This window comes from Aquila chrysaetos, chromosome 12 (genome assembly GCF_900496995.4).
Source record: "Aquila chrysaetos chrysaetos chromosome 12, bAquChr1.4, whole genome shotgun sequence".
Classification (NCBI taxonomy): domain Eukaryota; kingdom Metazoa; phylum Chordata; class Aves; order Accipitriformes; family Accipitridae; genus Aquila; species Aquila chrysaetos.
The window spans coordinates 35978057-36005499 of record NC_044015.1 but is presented as its reverse complement, the minus strand read 5'-3'; the positions used below and the strand labels follow the sequence as shown (position 1 = coordinate 36005499).

At 43.1% G+C, this 27443-nt stretch overlaps 3 protein-coding genes across 3 annotated transcripts; 2 read left to right on the top strand and 1 right to left on the bottom strand.

The window, feature by feature from the left end:
• Positions 1–3325: 3325 nt before the first annotated feature.
• Positions 3326–14301, bottom strand: BTF3L4 (basic transcription factor 3 like 4). The gene is made up of 6 exons (XM_030031813.2): positions 14131–14301; positions 12815–12878; positions 11206–11319; positions 8574–8775; positions 6734–6793; positions 3326–5817 (listed from the first exon to the last, which is right to left on the bottom strand). Exons 2-6 carry the CDS (start codon positions 12866–12868, stop codon positions 5771–5773), a joined length of 477 nt encoding a protein of 158 aa, XP_029887673.1. The 5' UTR covers positions 12869–12878; positions 14131–14301; the 3' UTR covers positions 3326–5770.
• A 538-nt stretch (positions 14302–14839) lies between these two features.
• Positions 14840–27053, top strand: TXNDC12 (thioredoxin domain containing 12). Its single transcript, XM_030031814.2, has 7 exons — positions 14840–15082; positions 17196–17256; positions 22733–22785; positions 23504–23577; positions 24140–24209; positions 24309–24392; positions 24835–27053. The coding sequence occupies exons 1-7, from the start codon at positions 14992–14994 to the stop codon at positions 24912–24914; spliced, it is 513 nt and encodes a 170-aa protein (XP_029887674.1). The 5' UTR covers positions 14840–14991; the 3' UTR covers positions 24915–27053.
• On the top strand, positions 17270–20827 carry KTI12 (KTI12 chromatin associated homolog). Its single transcript, XM_030031811.2, has one exon. The coding sequence runs from the start codon at positions 18953–18955 to the stop codon at positions 19673–19675; it is 723 nt and encodes a 240-aa protein (XP_029887671.1). The 5' UTR covers positions 17270–18952; the 3' UTR covers positions 19676–20827.
• Positions 27054–27443: the final 390 nt, after the last annotated feature.

Genomic DNA, 27443 nt, shown 5'->3' with positions numbered 1-27443 from the left:
AACTGAACCCCTATTTCACAATTAAAAGTTTAAAAACAAACTGCAAGTTACAGTATCTGACCAGATGGGTTGCCCAAGGCACCAATATGGCAAATCCTTCCCTTCTTCCCAAATTCAGTATGACCCTGGCAGCAGCACTGCAAGTTCCCCGACACTGTCTTGGCAAGACAAGCCCCAGAAGCAGAGCAAGCAGCAGCAGCAGGGTTAAAAGGCTAGTTCAGTCTGCGAGGCTGGTTTGCCTGACGGTTATCTCTACGGAGGCTGCCCAAAAGGACTGTGTGCAAATGCTTTCCTTTTAAAGGGAGGTTACCGTTTATTTCACAGAAATTTAAAGCTAGCTAGCAGGCGGTAAGGCAAAGGCAACCGAGATGGGGCCCGAAGCTACAGCTTCCTCTGCAGGCACCAACACACACAGAACGAACTGTGGGACCTGCAGGTTCAAATGCTACCACCACGGCTCAGGATGGTTTTACAAGCTGGCTAAGCCAACCAAAGCAAGCCGTCAGGAGGAACGGTCGAGCTTTTAGCACGTGCACAACTGCGTGGTCAGCCATAACAGTAAGGTGAGCTGAAAACAATTTGAAAACTAACTTTACAAAAAGTAACTTACAACCAGATAAGCAAGCTGATCCAGTTGACCTCAGACATCAGCTGCTACTGCTGGCGCTTGGGAAAGCAAAGGAAGGGCAAGACTTTCTCCCTTGGTGGCAGGGAAGCCCGAGATTGGTGAAGGCCTTTCAGGGAACTTCACTCTTGGTGTGCAAAGGCCTGGTATCCTGCTGACAATCTGTTGAGATGTTAAGTCTTCACTTACCTATGTCTGGCAATAATTTGCATCGCTTAGAAATTTCCAGCTTTACACTTGGCCTCAAAATCAGATCTGATGTTCTCAAAGTGTAGTTTGCGCCACATTTCCCAATGGCCGTAGAGAGCTGGTCACGCAGCACTGGCTCTTCTTTGTCAGCTAAGTTGCATTAGACAGAATCTAAAAATACATTAAATACTTTCTAATTTTACTTTTTGGCATAACCAGTTACTATAGCTGCTGCAAAGATGTTGCAAGAAAGGTCAAGAGGTCACAAAACTCCTTTTATTCAGCTGGGATACGTGCACTGAAAGGTCAAAAGGCCTTGGAATATAATTTTTTGTTTCAATGCTTGCCTTCGCATTGGTACTTTATCAAAAATATCAAAAAACTTCAAGAACTCAAATGAGCAGATAACCTCCTACTCCAAGGAGGAAACTAATTTAGCATAGTTACAAAATCCATCTGCAATGCAAAGTTCAAGGAAATGCCGCCTAATATTTGAGAATCTGACAGATACCAGGTTGCCAAGAAAAAACAGCATCTGAGCAAGCTGTGGGTCTGTTTAGTGAGAGGGTGTTTAATAGCACTGACAGCCCACCAAATAGTATGCATTTATCACGCAGAAGTAAAATAGCTTTTTATACCATTTGCACAGATGTAGCTCTTTTCTCTCAAGAAGCATCCAGGTTTTGTGTTCATTAATTTACATACCGCATACTTAGAGGACGTAGAGCAGTACTCCTGAAATAAAGGCAAACCAAGGCACTGGAAATGTTTTTTTCTTGCCAAATACACAGTGCCAGAGTCTGAAATGAAAGCCCAGTTCCCAATAACCCTGCTCCAGATATCAGCCCAAGCTTCCACCCAAACATAGCAAGACCGCTCATTTTAGAATTAAGTCTCTTCACTTGTTCTGCTTGGCTACCTTGATTGACACTGCAGCCCCCACGTTCCTGAATAAATCTATGAAGTTCTACAGTGTCTGCAAACTGGTCTTTGAAAGCAAGGGGGGAATTAAAAAAAAAGAAAATTACTTGATGGGAAAGCAAACAGTTGAACATGAATAACCATTGCCTGTACTTCTGCTGCTACTTCTGTAAAGTTGCTATGGCTATTGTTGTGATGTGCTTCTGTTCTGCATCACTTCATTTGCTCAAGTACAAAATGTGGATCATTTAATTAGCATAATCTTGATCTCCAGAACAATCTGTCTGTTCACTTTGTTGAACAAACCAGCATTGTCTTCAGATAATAAAGGGAGACTAATCTTAACTGCCAGTGGAAGAATTTACTCACTCACCTTCACCTACAGGGCAGTTCACTCGGCCCCTCTGTACATCCCTACTGTCTGGAGCAGCACAGTCTGATTCCAGGGTAACTTAGGAGGATCCTTCCTGGGACATTCCTCAGTAGAGGCATGAATTCATCTCTTATAACAGCACACTAAATCTGTGCTATATGTATCTTCCTTCCTGTTAACAGCAATACACTGGCCAATCAATACACTGCTCAGTAATTAAATCATCTGCAAGACCTCCAGTGCTCATTTTGTACACACCAAATCCAAAACATTATTTGTGAAGATCCCGGCAGAAGGGAGTTCATAGCAATTCCTAGTTCCCATGAAAAGCTGACAGATACTAGTGAATTACCAACATATTTCAGTAAAACTTCAATAGCAGTTCTAAATTCATCCTTATCATTCTTGTGCACTCTCCAACAACTATATAACAAAAGTTAAAAAGAAGAAATTCACCTGAACCTTATTTTTGTCAAGGTCTGTACTGTATGTTAAATGTTCTTTTTATATCAACTCCTCCCACCCTACCACACTCTTAGCTGCAAACTTATTTTGTTACCAACTGCTGCACGAGAAATCCCTTACCAGCACTCGGTACCAAGCCTCCAGCATCACTGACTGTACTGTGATCTCTGCAATCCATCATATATGAGCTTTTTTTTTTTTTTTTTTTCATAGAGCAAATGCACCACAACTGCAGGTTTTTATAGACTTGCTCTCCTGCCTGAGAAGCCAGCCAGTCCCAGGCTTTCCATCCACAAGCTAGCGAACTACACAAAGCTACTAGCAGACAGGGCAGGAAGACTAGCATTTGCCATCTTACACATTGGCCAAGTTCTCGATTCTTTGGTCTTTACTGATTCAGCTTTGATTCTCTCACATGCAATCCAAGAGATGTTTCAATGTACTTTCTACTCTATCTTCCAATTTTCAAATCACTGCCAAGTTCTTTAATATGTCAGTATTTTGCATGTGTCAACAGTATTTAAGTAGTGAGCAAGTAAAGCTCAAGAGCTTCAGAAGTACAGTGGTTACCATGCTTCAAACCAAGCAAAGAACATTTTAATGTTCACCTTCACGTGGGGAGTTTTTATTGTACCTACACTCCCCAAAACTTCTTCTAGTAACTTTGCATTTCCATCAGCATGTACACTGTTTGAGTTATACCAGGAATAAATACGAAGAAAAAGAGCTTTTCCCACAACAGCCTTGATGGGTTACTTTTAATTAAAATCAGTTTAATGATTGATAAGCTCTAGTATTTCCAGCAGCAAATCGTAAGTGGTTGACTGTTTCCAGATACAGTGAAAAAACTGAAGATAATATAACTACATAAGCTAGCATACTTAGTTAGTTTACTGGTTGTCAAACATAGGAAAAAGTGAGGGTTTAACATGTAAATTGTCACGACCAAGAGCAAAAATTAAATGAGTATTTTGTAGGAATCAGAAAGCTCAACTACATAAACTTCTTATGGAATCACTGCTTCCAATGCTTAATCTCTCACAAAATTACTTTTAACATACTTCCTACATCAGAAACCAATAAGCACAAGTTTTCAGTATCTGATTAGTATTTAGGGGGAGGGGATGTCCCATACATAAACTCAGTACAGTTGCTACTGTGAAACGTTCTTCACTCATGCCCCTTAAGCAAATGGAAGAACACTGCAAATACCTGTTTCCTAGTATCCTTCATTTGCTCTTTGAGCTTGTGGAGACAGCAAAAGGCAATGCAGTGTGCCTGCGCACCTGTTAATGAAGACATCTCTTCCTTACAAACAGAACAAATGCATCTGCAGCTGATTTAAGATTAGCCATACAACAAACCACAGTTTCATTCAACACTGCAGGGAAAATAGGAGAGTGGGTATATGGGAGTGTGAAATCCTGAAGCTCTAACAGGATCCTCCCTAATCCTGCATGTGTCTTCCTCAGTCACTGTCAGCAAGGATATAGTGCTGTTTGAAACAGCTGCTGCATCCACCTGTCGTTCCTCAGCTAGTGCTGGTGGGAGGAGGAGACAACACACAAGAGGGAGCATTTCCTCTTTTGTACTGTTATTTTATTTTGTAGTAAGATCCATGTAGTATATAAAATATAACAGGAAAAACTGAACAAAGCCTATAAAATAAATGGAGGAGTTCAGATGATGAACCACTACAGCTCTGCTTTCGTGGTTTTATGATGATGTCACCAGAACTCATGTACTGTTTACCTTGTACTTTTACAGTTCTCTAGCATATGAACCTACATAAAAAGCTGATATGTTCCAATTAAGCCATAGTTAAGTGACAGATGTAGAGAAAAAAAAAACGGCTTTCTTAAGCCACAGCTGCCCTTGACACAGGTTACAATGATGTCTAGCTATACCATAATGCACATTACATCAAGAACCTTGAAAGAGCCTCTTGAGAAAACAAGTTCACATTAAGCATTTTAAAGAAAGGTCATAAATACTGCACTGTACCAACAGTACCTGCCAATGTCCTCCTTATGCCTGAGGAGCATTTGTGGTTTTTAAGAAGCTACTACATAGATGACACCAAACCTAGAGGTAGGTTATAGGCAAAGGTAAGTTACAGGCAAAAAAAAAATCCCTTTAGAGCTAGTCATTGCACAAACTGCCCAGCAGGAGGCCAGGCAAAATGTCAACAACTCTTTCCTCCCACCTTAAACATTGCTCACAGGGTGCATTTAAATCCTAGTGCCGTAAGAATGACAGTGGATCATCAGCCGCTAGTAAATGCAGTCATGCCAAGAGAACAGCTTGAAGTTCTTCAAGCAAAAATCTGTTACTGTGCAAAACTGGTGCACTGACTGTTACCAACTAAACCTCCAAGTTTAGGAAGTGACCTGATGGTAGAGAACCAAGGTGTTCGTTTTCCTTTTGACATGGGAAATACTCTACATAATCAACAGGAGAACATACTGCTAAGCCTACGTGGAAGGAGTCAAAAATCAGCTTGTCTCAAAAGGTTCAAGAGACAAGAAAGAAGGAAAAGTTGAGAAAGGTTAAAAAAAAAAAGCACACTTTTCCGAGACCAAGTTTTCTTTTTTAAAAAGTTACTGTACCAAACAAGCCGGTAAAACAGCTCGTCTTTGGTATCATCTGGGATCAACATAAGGTTGATAACAATTATCATGTACACATTTCAACAGGGAGGAGAAACACATCTGCAAGTACGATAGTTAACAGCAAATTAAACCCAAGTTTTAATTGTGTAATGAATTCAGGTCACAAAATGTGGACAAAATTTTAATCTTAACTACCTTCTGTGCACTATTTGGTGATAATCAAAAGGAACAATGCTGAAGATTCATTTTATTTCTACTTCCAAAGGAAAAGGGGGAAAGGTTAAATAAGTGTTCTCCAATTTGTTCTCCACTATATGTACACCCACACACATACACACACGCACATGCACACACCCCTCAAACTGCACTGACATTTCTTTTTGACCAAAAGAGTAGATCCTGGGAGTAAGTGCAAAATGCAAAATCAACTGACAGAAAATGCTGAACAAACAGCATCATAAAAATACAAAATATTTATATTACTGAACTATCAACAGATGATGTTCTCTGTTTCTTTAAAACTTTGGAACCACATAGCTGATTTCTTAAATCTAGTCCATGCCAGCTTCCAGAACTATTAACGTTTTAGTTAGCTTCATTCTTTGATGCTTCATCAAAGTTTTCTACGAGATCTGAAAGACATGAAGATATTTAATACAGTAATGCCAAGTACCATTACCTTCATAAATTTAATGAAAATGCATGTATTATAGGAAAGGTTAAGTAGTTCTTAACTATACTTATGTACACCAATTTTTACAGGCAGATTTCAAAGGGCTTTAGAAAATATGGTTTGTTTGAACATACACAAAGAACTAGAAATGCAGGAACACTCAGAGGAGTGGAAGTTCTAACATGAAGTGATTAAGATCTGAGGTGCTCTACTAGCTGCAGTTGAGTCTTGAGCCATCAGCATTCTTTAAAGAATGCCTGAAGTTAGGCACCCATTAACTGTTGTACCCCAGGAAACAGAAAATGTTGGAGAACTGAATTTTTATGCAAGGTCACAAAGAAATAAACCAGTGCCAGAGCATGAGGAATTGAACCTCTGGGTCCACCAGTTTGTTGTTTTAGCTAATACACCATACTGATGGATATAGAAGAATGCAGTGATTGATAGACAGTTACTGACAAATTAAGAATTTACAATATTTACTTATTGAGAAACTTTCAGACACTGACATAAGCTTTGTTTCTCCTACTACAGAAATAAAAATCCCCAACCCCAGACTCTGATTTAAAGACAACCTGATGACTATGTCAATCATGTCATTTTGCAGCCCTAAAACCTTATCTGGACATTTAGACCACCTGTTCAACCTCCCTGAAAGTATTTTAATCTATTTTCACTTAAGAATTAAGCAATTTGCACAAGGTAAACCTTTTTTCAAAAGCTGGAATCCAAAGTCATCAATGTTTTAATGCTGTCCAGTATATGAAGCCTCCCTTAGTAAGTGAGAGGTATAATTGCATCAGGAGCTAAATATTTAAATGCATGAACTGAAATATTTATACATTAAATGGACATATAACTGTGTATGTGCCTACCTGGGACATCATCATCTTCTTCATCAATATCTTCAGATTTTGGTGCTTTACTATCCAACACTGTAAAAAGAAATTTGGTGCTGAGTTTTCATTATACAGAATTAGGGACAGTCACACAACAAAATAAAAAAAACATACAAGTGAAAAAAGAAAGCATTTCCCCAACCCCCAATAGTGACAAACACACAGTGACCGGGTATCAACAGTAAACAGCATGACCATAAGGTCTACTTATGAACATTCTTATACCAAAGTATTAGCACAGCCATTTTCAAATGCTTAGGGGTATTAATGCAGAGCTAGCAAAAGATCAAATGATACAGAAAGAAAACCAGCGTGACTAAATCTTCTAGCTGAAGTCATGTGTTTCAATGCAACAATAATGTGGTACCAATCAGAGACCAACATATCATATGATTCAATTATCAAGAGGCCACAACTGTAGGAAAAACTATTTCCCTTTCAAGGGTCCTGCATCAAACTTAGTCTTAAGTCATGGAAGTTGGAACATGCTACAAGTAATCTAGAGAAATGCAAGAACTTAAAAAATAAAAGAAAGCATTTCTTCTCATTGGTCTGACTTCCTGTACAATCTAAAGAAAGCATGGCAAGAATCCATTGGTACTGAGGTGGTATCAAAGAAATATGCTTATGACAATCCATCTTTCTCAATTTTGAAAGGTATTTTACATATTAGTAAAGAAGGAAAAATAGACCCTTTACTTTCAATTAAACTCTGAACATGAAATATAGATGAAATAAAAATTATTGCTTTAGAAGGAATAAATATTTTTTTAAAACATTAGAACAGGTAATGTATTTTCCAGTTCCAAATACAGACAAATGCAACATGTCCAATTACAGTCTTTTTAATGGCCATAACCATCTAACCAGTACAAATATGAAAAAAATTTTTGAATGTCCAACATCACCAGGGCTTGATATCATGAAGTAGTTTTTGGCAATGAACTCCGATACAGGTACTTGTAATGTACAGTGTACCTGTTCTGCGGTCTAAGAAAACTTCTACAAACTCATATCAAAGTCTACAGACTGGTAACTGATTAATTTCATAACATACACCATTGCAAGAATAAATTTCCATCTATTCTTAAATTACAAACTTGCTTAGGGACAGTAGTTGAGACCTCTACAAAACATGCTACAGTGCTTCCCCAAGGTGGGTACCATCCTAAAAGGGATCGTCCCCAGACTCCATTTCTTAACCATAAAATTACAGTAATAGTTATACCACATACACACACACACACCAAGCTCCCATGGCTTTAAAATGAGTAGAAAATAAAGAATCACATTAAAAACTTTGATTTTTTTTTAAAATTTTGAATCAAATCTTTGATTTTTAATTCATTTTTAAAAGTCTTGCTTTAATTCCAAACAGAATTATAGAGTAGAAGACACAGAACGTGTTTCTTCCTCTCTATCCACAATAGAAATGTTTTTTATGAACAAAAAAAACAGAATCCAATTCCCTGACAAAAAGAACCTGTTGAGTTTTTCCAAGTAAAAGCATGAACTTGCTTTCCTAAGTATTTTGTCATACGCAGTTGTACACCTGGAATCACAGCATGCCTGACCTACCAGATTTTTTTTTTTTTTTTTTAAATCAGGGCCTGCCTATATAGAATCTTGAATCAACAAGAAAAGAAATGTCGTCTGCCCCCCGCCCCCCATATTTCCACAACAGTGGCAAATAAATAAAAGTACATATGCTTTTGATCACCTTTTAAGTCACACATGCTGCTGTTAAATATGGGTCAAAACTTTTATACTGCATATGTTCTTTAAATCGGTGATGAAAGGTTCCAAAAAGACCTACCTTGTCTTGGGAATTGTTCAGCTAACTTCCTGAGACTTGTTAAGCTGTCAGCACCAAGCTGGCTTAAGATGCCTGGAAGCATTTCTGTGATCGGTTTAGCCTCGGCATGACCAGTAATTGCAAAAGTGTTAGCAGAAAGGGAAGCTTGAACCTTGGGGTTGTTGAAGTGAATAACTGTTCCATCATCTTTTATCATGTTCACCTGTTTAAATATATTAATAACATTTACCAAAATGGTGCAGCATCTTGTTGAACAAGAATGATAAATTATTAATTCAAATCTAGATTTAAAATATTAATACAAAAAAAATTTACAAAACTAGTACTCCTCCTAGAGAATAATATAACCATGACAAAAGTGTCTGGAATTAACACCATTTCAACTGGAAGTACAATATAAGTTAGTGACAAAATATGGGTTCATACATACTATATGAAAAGGTTGAATTTATGGTTCCTTCATAAAATTACATAGTATTTAGATAAGCGTATAAATATGCAAGGCTTATATGCTATCATACAGTTCATGTATATTTTTAATAAAGGCAAAAAACATACATAGGTTATTAGACTGTAAGGCATAAATGAGTTAACATCAGGCATGACTAGGGGGGAAAAAACACAACCAAACCTTGAGCACTATGGTAACTCTTTACAAACTAAAAGCTCTTAACAAAAAAGCCTTGCCACATCAGTTTAAGACATCACCATTCACAGCTGTGTCACCTATCAGGAAAACATTATCGTTTGTGCAGCAGAATTGGCAAAGGCACAAGATTCACAGTCTGGCCTAATTGCTGAAGCAGCCCAAGGCCAAGGATGCTTCCTATACACATACACACAGACCTGGAGGTTTATGTACCAACTGCACTAGAACAGGCTTCTATGCCTTCCTAATAATTCTATGATGACTCTTTTAAGACTAAGTACATCATACAGTGACCCCCATCAAAGATTATACTGGCATATTTGTATGGGTTTATTTTATGTTTTTTAACTTAAAAGGGAGACAGAATGGAAAGTTAAAAAGGCTTTTCTTCTAGGCATGGCTAAACTGTGGTAAAGCGGAAAATAATTTTGTCTGAAAAAAGGAAGAGAGTTCTACCCATCAAACCGAACAGTAGTAGTAAACTTATGTCACAAAACTAGTAAGTATTGTTTTTAGTAGAAGTTACAGGGAGAAAACAAAAATTTGGGAACTAAAGAAGAGATCTAAAAATATAAAAACATCTAAGTTATCAATCTTCACACAGCAGCAGAGTTCAAAATAAGTTTTGAAGAGGAAAACCAGATGTGTTGCTTTCCTGCAAAACTAAAGGATGCCCTGTCCCTTACACATAGGGAAATGGTAAAGGCTTCAAGCACAGTCATCCTCTTACTTAAAAGCCTCTTTTAAAAACCACAAAGATGAGCTACTAATGTTTGACTCAACATTACTAGCCTCCCCAAACTCTTCTATCTACACAAAGTTTACCAAGGTCAACTTGTGTCCAGCTGAATACAACAACATACTGCAATTCTGTATCTAGCTATCAAAGCAGAAGCATATTGCATTATCTTCCTTCACATCAAGACATTTAAAATCCTTAATAACCATGTCTGAATAAAGATCTTACACTAGGGATGGGGAGGGAAACAACCACAAAACAGAACAAGAACTGTGTCTTTCTTTGGGTTTGTATAGCTCAGCATATACATATCAAGTGTAAGTAAACAGACAATTTGAATTGTTTCTGTAGCAGAGGTACGAAAACTTACAAGCAAACCAGGCTTCTACACTGAATCTGTACTTGCCTTTAGAAGAGAGGTATGCACTAGGTGACCTCTGGAGGCACCTTGCAGTCCTGCTTTAATTAATTAATCACGGATTAAATATTATGCTTCTTTAACCAAGTACTACAGTAATATTGAGTTCATGATGAAGGAACACCTCCTCCTCCCACGTATGAGTGTCACTCTCTACAGTGTTATGGTAAATGTCAGTGTTTCACTTCACATTTCATACATGTTAAATGTATGTAGACATATTCAAGGAATATCTGAAACCTTTACAGTCCTACATACACTAACACAGAAGCTGGTTATGTAGAGTCTTTGCTGTGTTGTAAGAAACATCTCCTGTGACTACCACAAACAATTTTGGTAATTTTTATGCAGTAAAAGGACCTAATTTTGATAATACAGACTTGCAAGTTCTTACTCCAGGTATTTTTGTGCTTTCCTTTATATTCTGCACCACACAACCCTTGCTTTGGATGTGCCTGCACAGTACATGTGTGTTTAATGCTCTTCTCTTTAAAGTAGGTAATCAAGTTCATGAAGTCAAGAATCAAGAGTTTTGTTTTGCAATGAATGCAGGACACATACATGCCAAGCATCTTACTAGCTTCTATTATCACTATCTGGCCAGCAGAACCTTCTTCCTTCTTTCTCTAGGTATGTATGCATTAATGTGAATGAGACAACAACCAATCAAATAACTTTACCTATCAATAACCAGACCTGTAAGTTTTTGAGGCAAAAAGAAAACTGTTGCTTGGGGGGGAACAAACAACAAACCAACAAAAACCAACCACAACACCAAAACAACACAGTGAATTTAATTTCAAACAGGAAACGCTTATCACTATACCTCTTCAATGCCAGCAATGTTATTTACTGCCAGTTTTTTGAGGGAACTCTGAAGTTTTTTGTCATCAGCTGTAGCTGTTCTGTGCACCACCTTCTTCTTTCTGCGAGCTGTTCCCTGGAAAAGAATCAAGACACAACAGTCAGTTATTCTCAAAATCTCACACCACTTTAATTTTTGAAAGTCGTATCACACTCTGAGGAACCTATCTTTAAGCTATGAGAAAGCTCTGTAGTCAAAAATGCTCCTCAACTTACTTCTCTTCACCTACGGTCTTAACTGTCAGCATAAATTTTAAGGTTTTTCTTAAGTGTAAAAGACCAAAATGACACTGAACAGCAGCAGCATTCTCCCTTCCCACAAGCTAGATTATAAAAATACTATTTGCTATTTAGCAATATATAAAAGTTTCCCCAAGAACTTTATTTTTTCCAAGATGAGGCACAAGTACAGTGACTTTAAAAGGTCACGCTTTCGTAACCAAGTAATTAACATTTTTAAACTGTTCCACAGACAGCAATTTTAGAATTCCTACTCTGCAAACTTTCGTACAACTGTCATGGTTTAACCCCAGCCAGCAACTAAGCACCACACAGCCGCTCACTCACCCGCCCCCCCCCCAGTGGGATGGGGGAGAAAATCGGGAAAAGAAGTAAAACTCATGGGTTCAGATAAGAACAGTTTAACAGAACAGAAGAAACTAACAATGATAATGATAACACTAACAAAATGACAACAGTAATAATAAAAGGATTGGAATGTACAAATGATGCGCAGTGCAACTGCTCACCACCTGCCGATCAACACCCAGTTAGTCCCCTAGCGGCTATCCCCCCGCCCCCACTCCCCCCAGTTCCTATACTAGATGGGACGTCCCATGGTATGGAATATCCCTTTGGCCACTTCGGGTCAGCTGCCCTGGCTGTGTCCTGTGCCAACTTCTTGTGCCCCTCCAGCTTTCTTGCTGGCTGGGGATGAGAAGCTGGAAAATCCTTGACTTGAGACTAAACACTACTTAGCAACAACTGAAAACATCAGTGTCATCAACATTATTCTTATACTGAACTCAAAACATAGCACTGTACCAGCTACTAGGAAGACAATCAACTCTATCCCAACTGAAACCAGGACAACAACCCTGACTATAGTTAGGAAATGAACACCTACACTGAATAAGCTAAACGCTTTTTTGTCATATTAGCTACCTGCTGGCTCAGAGAAAAAAAACCAGCTCAGTGCAGAGTCAGATAAGCCCTGGAGCTGCCACAAAGGAAGGAACTCCCCAACTGGGAGAAGAGAAAGGCAGAACTGGAATAACCAACAGGTAAGCTCAGCTTGAGATTTCACAAGGTCACAAAGAGTCACTGAATTAAAAAGAAAGCTTACACACTAGAAACTACTCATCCAGTAGCTGTGAACTGAAAGAAAACTGCATTTCAGGCAGCAGCATTACAATTCAGATCACACAAAACCTGTATTTTTCAGGCCTCAAAGTATATTTTTTTTCCCCTCCCATGAACTAAAACCTATGCTTTGAAAACCAAATTTCAGACATGTTTCTCCCTCAACCTGTAAATTACAGGAAACAGTACATCTCTGATGGTTTTCTTACCTTTCCTCCTATTCGGACCTGTGCTTGAAGCTTGGCCAGTTTTTCTTGGTTCATAGTGCTGTGTCTGAAGAGTAAGAATGAAATACAAGTTAACCATCAAAATATTAAAAAAAAAATTTTCACAGTCCATTTTAAAAGTACTCTTAAAATTGCAGTGGGCTTTTAAGCTTACAGAAAATTCAACAAAACAGTGCATCAAACAAATACACATAAACAAAAAGCTTTAAAGCCACACAACTAAATAATATAAAGTGGTCCAGGAGCAGCTTGTTTAGCTGAAGTGTCTGTACCATGAGGAGGCAAATCAACAGGACATTACATTTTGCATCAGTCTGAGGCAGTGTGAATTTCCAAGTATGCTAGCTTACTGCTGGAACCATTTGACTGAACTACTGACTCAGAACACACCCAAATCTGCACGTACAGCACGAGTGCTTCTAGAAAAACACCTTGAACAGAGCCCAGGGAGAGACCCATCGCTACACTACTTTGAATACTATTTTTTCCACATAGTGAATCTCTGATACATTTAACTAATAAGCCAGCTCCAAACTCGGTGATGTTCACATCTTTGACAGATTTCCTATATGACCCTCTGGCAGCTATTCATCCAATTCAATGACTGCGAAGTTAGTCAAGTGGCATCTCCAACGGGTCAGGTGGGACCTTTAAAGGCTGGAAGACCTGAAAAATCTGTAACGGGGGGAAAAACACCTCAAGCCTTCCAACACAAGGAAGGCATTTCGCTGCTCTGCCCCAGTAAGTCACCGGTGATCCCCTGAATAAAGGGGGGAACCCCCTCCGCATTTGCATTGTACCGGGGAAGCGACGGAGAGACGAAGACGGGGCTCCGGCGGGCGATCGGGGACACAGCGAGGCCCCAGCACCGCCGGGAAAATCACCACACGGACAGGGCCTGAGGCGGGAGAAGGGACTCAGGGCGGCTCCCTGGCCACCCCCAAAGCCCCGGGGAGCGGGAGGGGATCAAAGCCCCGTCCCTCGGGAGCCAGGGCAACCCCACGCGGCCAGGGCACCGCGGCCCCAGGGGAGACCCAGGGCCCACCCGAGCCAGGGCAGGCCCCACCACACCGCGTCCCGGCGCAAGGCCTCGCTCCCCCCCCCCACCCCCGTCCTCTCCTCGAGGAACGGCCGGCGCCCGCGGCCCCGCCACGGCCCAGCGCGGCAGACGGGGACGGGACGGGACGGGACCGAGCTACCGCGGCGCCCCGCCCGCCCCACGCCGGGAGGCGGCAGGGGAAGGGGGTGGGGGGGCCGTGCCGGCGGAGCGGTGCCGACGGGCGCGGGGAAGGTCTTACCCGAGTCCGGCGGATCCTCCGCAGCCCAACACGCGGTGAGAACAAGATGGCGGCCAAGGAAGGAAAGAGAGGCGCACAGAGAAAGGAAGCTTCGCGCCACGTGACGGCGCCAGCCCGCCCGCGGATTGGCGGACGCCGAGGCGTTACATTTGCATAGCAGCAAGGGCGGGGGCGCGGGGAGGCGGGCGCGCGGCGCGCGGCGCCTCCTGGGAGTTGTGGTCTCCGGGGACGGGACGGGACCGACGGCCGGTAACCCGGACCCGGGACGCGGCGGCGGCTCCAAACGTGTCACCACGCGCTTGTCGGAGCGCTGTCCCCCTCGGAGAACCCTCCTTCATACGCGAATGCTTGCTGTCGGTTTTACCTTCCCAACCAGCCGCGTGAGACAAAAGGATTTATTTGGGAGGAGAAAATAAATCCCGAACCCGCCCCTCACTGCCTGCTCCCGCCGGGGTAACCCTTGATTTTGTTCAGGGGAGTAACCGGGGTTCTGGGGACCCGGTGTGACTGAGGTACTCCTGCCCCGGAGGCCTCGGCTACCTGCGCGGAGCCGAGCTGCTCTGACCGAGAGGGAAACGGCTGGACCCCCCCCCTCTCAGAGGGCGGGGGAGAGAAATGCCCACGGCAGCCCATTCCCGCCCAGCCTCCCCCGGCACCCCCGAGCTGAGAGGTGAGGGCGGTGCGCCGCCCACATCCGCCTCACATCACTTCCTGGGCTTGGGGGGGGAAAAAAAAAAAGAAAAAAAAAAAAAGAAAAAAAAAAAAAAGGAGGAGAAAGAATAATCACTTAAGCTGGTCCGGTGCCGTCTCGGAGGTTTAGGGGCTGCACCCGGAGTGCCGCTGCTGCCCGCGCCGACAACCATGAAGGCTCAGCCCGCGGCAGCCTCCATCTTCTGCCTGTGCCTGGCGCTGGCGGCCTCCGCAGCCTCCGCCGCGGAAGGGCTCGGAAAGGGTCAGGCAAACGTTTTCTTCGGGCTTTCCTCTCGGCTTTTGCCGTTGCCGTGAATGCGGGCGCGGGGGGCCGGGCCGGTTCCCACAGCCCGCGGCGGCGGGGAGGGGGGGGGGGATGCCGGGCCGGCCTGGCACTGCCGCCGCCGTTTAGAGGGAGACCGCTGCCTATTGACTTTAAAGATGAGGGGGTCTTTAAGCGATCTTTGCCGTCCTGGCTCTGCTCAGGCTAAACCTCGAGGAGTTTCCCTTTCGAGGGGCCCCGCTTTTATGTGGCGAAGGCCGGGGAGTGGGGTGGGGGGCGCATCCCCTCAGTGCCCCGCCTGGTGCCAAGGTGCCCTGTCAGGCCTGCCCAGCCTCTGCTGGCTCCTGGCAGGCGGTGAACGGCTCTTCCTTCCCGCCCTCGGCGTCCCTTTTCCTTCTTCACCGCTCCTCACCTCTCCTCTGGCTCGCCGAGGTCTCCTTGTCTAATAGCCATGTCTAATAGCCTGGTTCAGTGCCCCAGGGCCCTGAGCCTCACCCCAGGTGCTGGCTTTAGCCCCTCGTGGAGATTAATCTCCTCTTCGGGGCTGGTAGCAAGGTAATTTGATCAATGACAGCAAAGCTTTGTGGTGTGGATCCCGGTCATTCCCCTCTTGTTTTACAGTTAATTGCTCAGATGTCATTCATTCAAAAGAAACACTCTGTAATGTGTTGCGTAATGCTTTTAAAAACATACCGAAGCTCGCCACAGAGTGGGTTTTAGTTTAAAAAAAGAAAAGCCTCCGAAAAGTGTTTCCTAGCTAGAACAATAGAAGGTTTTCCCTGTTTTAACATGTTGGCCTTTGAATGAAATAGCTGACGTGTCGATATTCTGAGTAAACATGACTTCTAATCCGGCTGTTTTTTGCTCTGCTACAAACATAGCCTTGTGTCTGAGGCTGCCTCTGCAGCTGATATGTGTGTGTGATTGGACATGGACAAGGCGTCCCCACCTTACTGTAGCACAACTAAATATTTGATGTGTTGCATCATATATATTCACAGTTGTTCACGTCAGGAGAAGAGATAAGGCAATAAAAATACTGTGCCAACTGTTCAAACCTCCTGGATGCTGAACTAAAGCGCCACAAGGTTTTGTTGACCCTGTTATTGGTGTTGTCCAGCTTCTTTGCCATAGTGGTCTACTGGAGACAATGTCCACTTTCCCCTGTGTCAGCACTGGGCGGTCTGTGGCTCCTGACCCCTCTGCAGCTCCCGAAATCTGCCCCCCTCAGCACCCTGGGCACTGGGGGTTCCTGACTAATCCAAACCCTCAGCGATGGGAAGAGGAAAATCGAGGCTGATGTTTGGTCATCCAGCACAGCCCCACATTCTGGAGCTGTGAGAGGAGGTCTTGCAGGGGAGTTCCCTTACAAACAGTTCCTGGATCTCCTTCGTCTCAGCTCTCCATGTGGCTTTGGCCGTGAGCTGTGTTGGCTACAGGGTCAAAAAACCTGGTAGTCCCTGCTTTGCAGTTGTTAAACGTAGGCTCACTCACTCTTATCTCGGCTGACATAACAAGACTTGTTACCTGGGTATGGGATAAAATGTTTCCTGCATCGTTCAGTCACTGTAACGTTCAGAAATCTGTGTCATGGCGTTCTTTCTTACTCTTTGATTATATTAACATCAGCAGTAATACTTAGCATAATAGTTAGAGCAATTAATGATCATATGTTGGCCTAGGAATTTTTAAGTTTTGCTTTAGTTCACATTCAGTGGGATTTAGAAAGCCAAATGCTGACATGTTTAATTTGTCACTGATCAGTTAATAAATGTTCACAGATTGAAAAAGAATGGGGAATAATCAGAAGGCCCTTCATTTCTAATCTCTGTTTGGGAGATTTTGGTGTCATTTGCATACACATAAAAATATTAATGAGTGTGGTATGTTTTTGTTAATTAATTTCAGTGGGATTCCTCATAAGACTATGTAGGTTGTAAGTATTTGCAGAAGTCTTTCAAGGACTGGGATTATAGTTGGCTTTAAAAAAAGAATATAAAATGAGTTGACAATATTCTTAGGGTTGGACTGTTTTCTTCTGTTAGCTGACATGTTAAATTATGCAGCATTTATAAACCCTTCTCTCTGGCAGGTTTTGGAGATCATATTCATTGGAGAACACTAGAAGATGGGAAGAAAGAGGCGGCAGCCAGGTATGTTAGCTAGCGTTAAATACAGAAAAGTGCCTTTAAAAACATTCACAAAGGTTCCGTGTCAATCCTAAATGTAACCACAGAAAACAGTAATTGTTAACAAACATGAAGGTGGTTTAGGAGACTGTTCGGATCCCTATAGCTTATTAGAGAGAAAATACAGAGTTATGCCAACTTTGCTGAAGCACCACCTAGGTTTAATCACTGCAGTCGAATTAAGTGATTGAAGTCCTAGCGTGTCGTTGAAATGAGAAGAAAATAATTGTTTATCATAGTAAAGAAAGAGATGGTTCTCAAACCCACAGACACATGTTTGAGTAGTACTCCATCCCCTTGAACTCGGCAGTGCTAATAGCTTCCGTAAAATTCAATGGGCCTATACAGATGAGGCCTCAGAGGGAGATAAGAGTTATTTTTTTACCATCTGCAGAAAAAGTCTGAAAGTGTCAGACTGTAGTGAACTGGTAAGTTGTTTAAGTGGAGCCCTTTCTGGGTTAAGCTTAAACTCTAAAAAGAACAGTCTCTGTGAAAAGGTAAAAGATAACATTTTGATGCACTTTTTTCTCAGAATTTCTTCTGTTTCTTGTTAAAATGTGAGAGGGAAAATTGTATGCTTATGGATTCTACTTGTACTTTTAAATTTATAACCTAGCTCTGACAATGCTGACACGAGCGGAAATTCATTACGCTTTCCAGGTTTGCTGTTTAATTGAATTCTGCTCTCAGACGGATCTATCTGGCGAGCGTAGACACCAAATTAACCCAGATGGTACAGTTCAGAAGTCTTACAGGTTTTTATAACTGGTTATTTTAGCATTTATTTGATACACCTGTGCAAAAAAAAAGGACTATTTCAGTATTTGCAGGAACAATTGTAGCATTACTTTGCAGCGAAGCAGAGGAAGCTGTAAAATGAGACAGAGGAGGGAGGGAGAGAGGGGTGGCGAGCTGTCAGGTTGAGGCAGGGTGAGCGTTTCTGCTCAGAACCCCCCCCGCAGCAAGGGACGGGTGTAAGGCACGCGCTCTCCTTTCGCTGCCGGAAACACGGACCGGCTCGCTGATTGGGGTTCAGCAGCATTTGGGTGTTAGCAAATTGAAGGATTGGGAGAAACCACCACCAACAAGGAAAAGATAAGCCTAAAAAGCAGATTTTTGGTCTAAGTCTGACCTTAGGTCAGGAGAAGAAAACTTGTACGGAACCGTCTGTTACGCATCAAGTGAGACGCGCCTGAGCCGGTGGTCCGGGAAGTTTCAAGACTCGGGGTTTCAGTTCCGTGAATAGCACAATCTGGATGTGCGGGAGAGGCTGGAGACGCCTCGTTCTGAAGTTCCCTGCGGGCGCGGGTGTGGATCCGGCGGTCATACCGGGACCGAGCGTCTGGTTCCCGGGGGCAACCCCCGTGACCCGTCGCGCTTTCAAGCAGGACGGCGTCCCTGGGCCAGAGGCGTGCTGTAGCGAGGCGGTTCCCCGCAGCTCTTGGGGCCGTCTGAGGCGCTGGCCCGCGGGGCCGGCCGTGCCGGACCCCTGCCGCTGCGCGCTGCCCCGAGGGCTTTCCACGCGAGCCCGCGGCCGACCGGCTCCGGCGCGGCCCGCGGTCGCCCGGGCGACCGGGGGCGGGGTGCGAGCGACCCGAGCGGAAGCGGTCGCCGTCGCCGTCCGGGTCAGAATGGCGGCGGGGCGGGCGAAGGGGAGAGGATGCCGCTGGTGGTGCTGTGCGGGCGGCCGGGCAGCGGCAAGAGCCGGCGGGCCGCGGAGCTGTGGGCGGCGCTGGGCGGGCCGGAGCGGCGGGCGCACGTCGTGGCCGAGGCGGAGGGCGGCCGGGCGGCGCTGCGGGCCGAGGTGGAGCGGCGGCTGAGCCGGCGGGACGTGGTGATCGTGGACGCGGGCAACGAGCTGCGGAGCATCCGCTACGAGCTGTACTGCGCGGCGCGGCAGGCGGGCACGGCGCGCTGCCTCCTGCACTGCGCGGGCGGCCCGGGCGGCCCCGACGAGCCGTCCTTCGAGGCCCCCGACCCGCGCAACCGCTGGGACCGGCCGCTCTTCACGGTGCGCGGGGAGGAGCCGCTGCCGCTGGCCGCCATCCGCGCCGCCCTCTTCGAGAGCGCCCCGCCGCCGCCGCACCGCGCCACCCGCAGCCAGCCCCTGCAGTCCAGCGGCTTCCTCCACCACCTCGACCGCGTCACCCAGGAGGTGCTGGCCGCCGTCATGGCCGCCCAGAGGAGCGGGGCGCAGCCCGGGGAGGTGGTGCGCGTCCCCGGCGTCGCCGAAGGGCTGGTGCTGAACCGGCCCGTGAGCATGGCCGAGCTGAGCCGCCTGCGGAGGCAGTTCATCAGCTACACCAAGATGCAGCCCAGCGACGAAAACTTGCCCCAGCTGGCCGGCATGTTCCTGCAGTACCTGAGCCGCAGCATCCAGTGAACCCTCTCACCCGTGCCACACGCAGCCCGGGCCGTGCTCCGGTCCCGGAGTGCTTGCAACAGTAAGAGCGTGCCTTCCAGCCACGGACCCCGCAGAGCTGGGGTCCCACCTATCGCGCGTCGGATCGTGTGGCGGCAGCAGCTCTGGGAGGATGGATGTCGTGTCCCTGCAGCAGCCGAGCAAGCTCTGTTGCTAAGAGGGTCCATAGGGATGCTGTTCCCTCACCCCTGCGTTTTCCCCGCTTGCATCTTTCGGAAAGGAGAGCTACTGTTGCGTCCCCGAGCGAGTGAGGTCTCCTATGGAGACATAAACCCCGGTACTCAAATAGCATCTGAACACGAAAGCCCAGAAGGTGGTGACCGTAGGGAAAACCTGTCCCCTCCACATTGGTATGTGTATGTCTTGAATAAGAAGATTGTTTTTCCAAGGCTGTCTCCAGATAATGTCAAGCTGCAAAAGAGACTTCAGGTCCAGAACTGGAACCAGCTGTGTTTTTAGGATGCGACTGCTTCAGAAAATCCTACTGAACCCCAGAGACAGATTTGCAAACTGCACTACAGAAGGGTGCTGGCTTAGCAAACTCAAACCTCTCTGTTTCAGGTTTAACAATGAATTGTGTGCCTTAAATGGAGTAAAGTCTTAACCGACCTGCAGGACTATTCTGTTAAAATAACTTGCTATGTCTTTTCTCTGCAAGGTCATCATTAAGCAGCTTGGAAAACACTTAATTGTTTAAGAATGAGTGTTCTCATAGGAAGAATGCGCTAAAATGACAGTGTCTGTTCTGGGTGAAACTCTCCCGTAGGCCTGTACCAGGTGTGATGGGTAACTTGGTTTTGCGCTTAGTTTCAACTAATTTCAGTCTTTGCTATACCACATATTCTATAAACTTTTCACTACCTGGTGGATACTTCATCCCTCATTTTAATAAATTGTGGCTTTTGGTTCTAATTGTATGTGTAGTGCTACTTGGGAGGAAATGGTAAAGCGGGGCAAGAAGGGTCACTTCAATTACATTGGCTGTTTATCTGATGTACTGGCTGCTAGGTAGACTTAGGCACTGCAGAACTGAGAAATGACTACAAAAATGTTTTGATGTAAATAAGTTTATTTTCCCAGTCAAAGTAAAGAGAATAAAGCTGAGAAAATACATTCAGTGTCTCTGAAACTTTTGTGAGTTCTCACTGACTAAGAGTTGGTATTTCAAGACTGTGAGCACTTCCATTTAAAATCTGCTTTGAAAATTTCTCTTAACTTTAAAAAAAAAGTGTTTTGCAGTACCAATTACCAGATGATTGAACTCTTCTGACATGAAGCACTGATCCTTGATGATAAGAACAATGGGTGTTTTCCAGACTTAAATCAGCCTCTCCTCAAGAAAGAGGCAAAATCATGTTGGACTGTATGGAAACAATGAAAAAAAACTGGTTTTTCATCATCAGGGAGAGGGCGCTGGTGCAATACAAGCTTTACTAGGGAAATGTGTATTCTTGCTCCTTACTACAAACAGTGTGCTATGTAAAGGTGATAAAATATTGGTTAGTTATAAATGGCAGACTTCTGTTTGAACTACTCTAAATGTTAATGGCTTCCTCTCCACCCTTTCCTTGTTCTGAAAGCCATAACTGAATGCTGTTAAGTAGAGAATTCCTTTCATATCTATCTACAGCTAAAGAAAAACTCATACATCTGTTCTGCTAGTAATTTAGTTGCTGTTATGTGCAAAGGTGTTTGTAATTTCTGTGTGTGAAAATTTTACTTTATTTTTAACCTCTAATATGGTAACAGAGTTTACAGTAGCAGAAAGCTTACAGTTTGCTTTGCTTGGCATATCCTGAAAGAAGTATCCATGTAGTATATTCTCTCTAGAGTCCTTCCTTTCCTTCACTTAGTTTTACGCTGTTCTTACTGTTCTGGAAGCTACATCATTATTACCAGCTTCCCTTGGATATTATGCCATAGCTTAAGGGGTTTATTGATGAGAGAAAAGGGATGAGATTCCCAATTCCTTGTTCCTTAGTCTTTCTTAGTTTTTTGCCCTAGTCAGTGTTCACCAGCTCAACTGTTGGATGGTAGAAACAATGAAAGTGTTAGTAAGGACTTCTGCATGCAGAAAGTGTGGAGGTAAGTATTGTACTACCTGGATGTGTTCAATAGCAACAAAAGTCACCTGTAGTTGTATTGCTTTTCTTGTTAGAACGGTAAAATTGATGCACAGTAGTCAGGAGCAGTGAAGTGGTGGATTAATTGGATCACCAACCCTAACAACAGGAAACATGTGGAATTCGTAGTGTCTTTAAGGCCCCTCTTGTCTAATTGCATAATGCAGCCTGAATGTGTGATAAAGGAGCTTAGAGAAATTGAACTGGGTAAGTTTGATTTTGTCAGAAGGTGAAACGCTGAAGGGATTTTTGAGGAATAGGATTAAATAAAACATATCTCGGGGCGATGGAAACTTAACCTCTGGGTAGCATAGGTAGTAAAGGTCAAGTGAATTATTTGGGAAGAGAGAGAGAATAATAAAGAATAACTTTGGTCCTTTTGCATTGCACATTATTGAGGCTGCAGTTCCACACAGGCCCCCCCTCCTCCTCAGTCCTGGCATTTGTCACATTTGTCACAGATTTGTTTCAGCATGCCAACATGTAGGAAGCTAGCCTGGCAGCCAGAGGGTTTGCTAGGTTACTGTGTGTGATTACTGTTCAATGGAGGGTCTTAGTCATAGGAGGTGACTGAAACATAAACTAGTAAGAGCAGATCTTCCAAAGAGAAAGTCTCCTCCTCTATGAGCAGTTATTGTCTGGCAGTTATAATAAATTACTATTATACGTGTTCTAAGATTGGGAGAACTTTTTGCAAGACAACCTTAGAACACAGCAGAATCTCTTTACATGTCTCTCATTTTCTGTTACATTTAGCCTTTGTAGAAGTCTTGACTGTTAAAATGTGTATGTAATACAATGTAGTGATTTAGAGGCTCAACTGGAAGCTTTCTTTGACAATTTTTTCTTTCTTTCTTTTTCTTCCTTTCCTCCCTTTCCTTTCTTCTTTTTTTAGTGGTTTGCCTCTTATGGTTATCATCCACAAGTCTTGGTGTGGAGCTTGCAAAGGTAAGTGTATTTAATACTAGAACTTGCTGAAATTTCTGATGAACTTTTGTATACAAATCATGTAACCATGAGAAACATGAACTTTGCATTCAAAATGTAGCTAATGGTATTTGTATTTCATTTAGAGCGGTGTAATACCGTGCCACTTTACCTTTTAGCGCTGCCAAAAGTCAGCCATGCCTAAATGCCAGCAAAATAACAGCTGCATTACTGCACTTCTGTAGTGGCTGCAATTTCTCCTGCACTTGGCTATAAAAAATGGAACAGAATGAATGATGTTCAAGGATTAAGTGTAAATTGCCTTACTTTCAGCTGGTGGTTCTTCAAAGATGAGGCTTTGTCTCTTTCAGTATCACAAACGAACAAGCTGGGCATAATGGCTAAGCTTAAAGGATGAGCTAGTTGAGTGAGAATAGTGGTTTACAGCAAGCTTTTTGCTTCTGTTCCATTGGTTCAAATATGACGGAGTATGCCTGTTGGCCAGGCTTCATCATATGGCTGCCCAGCAAGGATTGCTTCAGTTACCTGCTGTTCTGAGCCTGGCTTGAACGGTTTCATACATATATTCCATTTACTCACTGCTTATTGAAAAGTACCAGCTCTCCAGAGGGAGGAATGAAGTTGAGATTCTGATGCTGACCTGAAAACCTGAAATCTTTTCCACTGTCTTTACACACCTCCTCTTTTATTTTTTTTTTTCTTTTTTCACCATAATTAGCTTTAAAGCCAAAGTTTGCCGAATCCAAGGAGATCTCTGAACTTGCCCATAATTTTGTTATGGTCAACCTTGAGGTAGGCTGCCCTCTGATTTGTATCCATATTACTGCCTAGTAATTAAGTATTTGGAATCCTACATAACTGGTTGCATCCTGTTTTGTGTACATCCTAAATCCTGCACTCCTGAATAGGTATTCAGGATTGATTGATATAGCTGATTGTTTTAAAAAGAATTTTCTTCAGTCTGGTTATTTTAATTGTGTTTATAAACCTGGCTATCTGCCATTGTCTCTTTAACAGTTTGTACCTTGTGTCATTCTGTGCCGCAGTAATGGAATTTATTTTCATTCTCTCATGACATATCAGCCATTCCTACACCAGAGTGGAGTGTTTTAATGCAAATTGACAGAACAGAAAAAAAAAATGATTATTTTCACAAATGATACTTGTTTAGGTAAAAATAACTTTTTTTTCCTTTGAGAGTGGAAGATACCGCAGTTACCTAGTGTCTGCTCAAGATGTAAATTGCTCAGGGTAAATGGAGTCCGAAGGCAATAGCTTGTTTCTTTAAAATGAGTGCTGTGTTTTGTTGGGTATCTTGCTAATATGTTCTCTCTCTTCTGTCCTGCTTTGGTAGGATGATGAAGAGCCAAAGGATGAAGCCTTTAGTCCTGATGGAGGTTACATTCCCAGAATCCTTTTCATGGGTAAGGCAGCCACAGCTGTTGTATCCACTCACAGTTCTTATTGTTACCAATTGTCTGTTGTTACCACCTAAATTTCCTGTTTGATGTCTTGTTTCATAGACCCCAGTGGAAAAGTCCACCCAGAAATCATAAACGAGAAAGGAAACCCCAGCTACAAGTACTTCTATACCAATGCTGATCAAGGTATGTGCAAAGTAGTTTGAAGTGCATTTTTAGTGAGATGAAACTCTGGGTGTGTCCTGAGTGAAGGACACACCTTCGCTTTTGAGTGGAGAAAAATGATGATACTTTACAGCATAACTGGGAGCTGTTAGATACAGTGTGAGTGAGTGGTTCTTTTATGCCTTGAGGAACCATGTTCAGAATCATGACTCGCCTTAATACCTACTATAATGTCTATAGGACCTAAACTTTGTCTCCAGCTGTGACATGGCAAATCATGCAATTCGCGTGATCCAGCTACAAATAGTTAGGAAAAAGGCGCAGGACTGTTCTTGTTTTCCACAGGTTAATTTGTAGATCTACATTCTGTACCTGTATTGTTTTAAAACACTTTCATTACCAGTCTGCTTTGATGTTTTGATCTTGAGATTAATAGTTGATACCTCTCTGTCTAATCTTTCAGTTGTCCAAGGGATGAAGGAGGCCCAGGAGAAGCTAACAGGTGATGCTTTCAAACAAAAACACCTGGGAGATGAACTATAATGAATACACTGAATGATGCTTTTCCATCACTTCGAAACTCTAAAAGGAAATGATTAAACAGACCAAGAATGTAGATGCACTGAAGGGACATAATTCTTCTGTCAACAATGTTAGCTTAAACCCTGTTTGGAGTTCACACACATGCATCAGTTACAGTGTTATCTCCTCCTCTGCCTGGCAGTTTGTACTGTAATGGTTATTTGCAACTAGGTAATGTGCAAACACATCAGTTTGTGTGTTTGAGCAACCACTAATATTTGGTGTTAAAAGGGAGCTGTGTAGGGTGAAACATTATTTGAGGACAAACAGTGTGATTGGAATAACAAGAAGTAGCCAACATTTTGACGCTTAAGCAGGGTTGGATCCCTCTTTTCCACTGGTATTATGTGATCCCGTTGTTTTTACTGGGGATTCCTATCAATGGGGCATGTTCCTGGGCCAGGTGTTTTCTAGACATCCCAAACCATGACTTCTGCCACTAAGCCAAGTAGAATAAATTTCATGAATGTCCAACTAGCATGTGAAATTATTAGCTCTGCAAACATATTTTTGTGTAAAACTGTGTGTGATTCATCTTTATTTGCCTTTGGGCAGAAATTTAACTTTTTCCTTGGGCACTCACCTTTTGATTGTTTTATCAAGTGAGGGTGGGTTATGTTGAAGCTTTACGGGGAATTCCCCTTTTATTCTTTGAATGTTTTTTGGCGAATGCCTTGCCATCACATTGTACTGTATTTTTGTACCAGGGTGAAAAATTAAACCTTTTTAAACATAAGCATGCAGACAGTGTTTTGTGGTAAAGGGCGTAGCTTTCCATTCTCAAGGATGGGGGAATATATTTTTGTTTATGTTGCAGTGGTTATTAATGTTGGATGTCATAGCTGAAGAACGTTTCTCCTTTTTATAATTAAAAGACAACAGTTGTTTTTTCCATATAATCACAATTCAGCCATTCTTATACTACCTATACTTTTGAGGGCAGGGTAATACCTAGTGTTCATCTATTGGAACTGAAAAGAAAAATAGAGGAGAAGAAAATCACCTCACTTAACCTGCTGGTAATGCTTTTCCTAATGCAGCCGGGGTTGCTCTTGGCCTTCTTTGTCACAAGGGCGCATTGCTGGCTCATGGTCACCTTCTTCTCCACCTGCACTCCCACACGTCCTCCTCCGCAAAGCTGCTTTCCAGACTGTCAGCCCCCAGCCTGTACTGGTGGACAGGTTATTCCTCCCCAGGTGAAGGACTTTGCATTTCCCTGTCTTGAACTTCCTGACAACCCTCTCTGCCCATTTCTCCAGCCTGTTGAGGTCCTTCTGAATGGCAGCACAACCATCTCGTTATCAACTACTCCCCCCAGTTTTGTATCGACTGCCAGTTTGCTGAGGGTGGACTCTGTCCATTCATCCAGGTTGTTAACGAAGACGTTAAACTATCAACCCCAGGGGTACTCCACTAGTGATGAGCCCCTTTGAGCCGAGTGGTTCTGCCAGTTTTCCGTCCACCTCACTACCCATTTATTTAGGTTGTACTTCATCAGTTTGTCTATGAGGATGCTGTGGGAGATGGTGTCGAAAGCCTTAGTAAAGCCAAAGTAAACAACACTTACTGCTCTCCCCTCATCCACCAAACTAATCATCTAAAGGAAGAAATCCTGTCCAAAAGGCACTTACCATAACTTCCCATAACAAACAGAGAATTTTCTACAGATCATTTTTGAAGAGCTGTCTGAGGACATGAGTTGGGGAAAATTGTATACAACAAACCCAACTTGTCTACTGAGTCCATTTTCACTGTTCAGTAGCATTATGAATTTTACTTTCCAGACCAGTCTGCCTTTAAGGGATTTTAGACACCAAAACTCAATTGGGCACTAAAAGACAAGGACTCAGTGGAAATAATGGGATTATTGCACATTACAATTACCCTACTCAGCTACTAAAAGTTATTCTATGGGTTTTATTCTCTGCTCCTCTTGCAAGTTGTCTAACAACGATTAAATTGAACTCAGTAACTATTCTCAAGTTGTATCAGCCTTCAAAGTAAATAATTCTGTGTAAGTCCTGAAAAAGGATTTGTGTTTTGCATAATTGTCTTTTTTTTCCCAGCTGTATCAGTTGACCTAATAAAAAATAGGCCCAGTCTGATGCTCCTTATTTCATTTATAGCCTTAGATTGACATGACTATAAAAAAATCATTGCTATGTCTTTTTTACTTGCCAGCAGGGGGAGGACTCTGCTTGTTCATCTGGGATATGATTCAACAAATAATAATTTAAAAAAAAAATCTCTGATGCAAAATAGCAGGGTGCACCTCTGCGATTTTCCAGGCATGCTTTTGCAGCAGCTCTGCCCTTATCTCTGCAGTGAAATTAGAGCCCATGAGATGTGCATCATTTGTCCCTTTCTTTGCTGTCAGAAGCAACATGGCCTCAAAGTAATTTTTAAAAACTTCTTCATCTAGAGAGATGTCCCTTCAGTGACAGATGCTGGCAATGTGCTTCAGCCTTTACATTTAAGACCATCCTGATT

Coding starts and splice junctions, on each gene's coding strand:
- BTF3L4 (XM_030031813.2), bottom strand. CDS start 12,868: ATGAACCAAGAAAAACTGGCCAAGCTTCAAGCACAGGTCCGAATAGGA. Junction 8,776..11,205: donor ACATTGCTGGCATTGAAGAG/GTATAGTGATAA, acceptor ATATTTAAACAG/GTGAACATGATAAAAGATGA. Junction 5,818..6,733: donor AGAAGATGATGATGTCCCAG/GTAGGCACATAC, acceptor CATGTCTTTCAG/ATCTCGTAGAAAACTTTGAT.
- TXNDC12 (XM_030031814.2), top strand. CDS start 14,992: ATGAAGGCTCAGCCCGCGGCAGCCTCCATCTTCTGCCTGTGCCTGGCG. Junction 24,210..24,308: donor TCCCAGAATCCTTTTCATGG/GTAAGGCAGCCA, acceptor CTTGTTTCATAG/ACCCCAGTGGAAAAGTCCAC. Junction 24,393..24,834: donor CTATACCAATGCTGATCAAG/GTATGTGCAAAG, acceptor CTAATCTTTCAG/TTGTCCAAGGGATGAAGGAG.
- KTI12 (XM_030031811.2), top strand. CDS start 18,953: ATGCCGCTGGTGGTGCTGTGCGGGCGGCCGGGCAGCGGCAAGAGCCGG.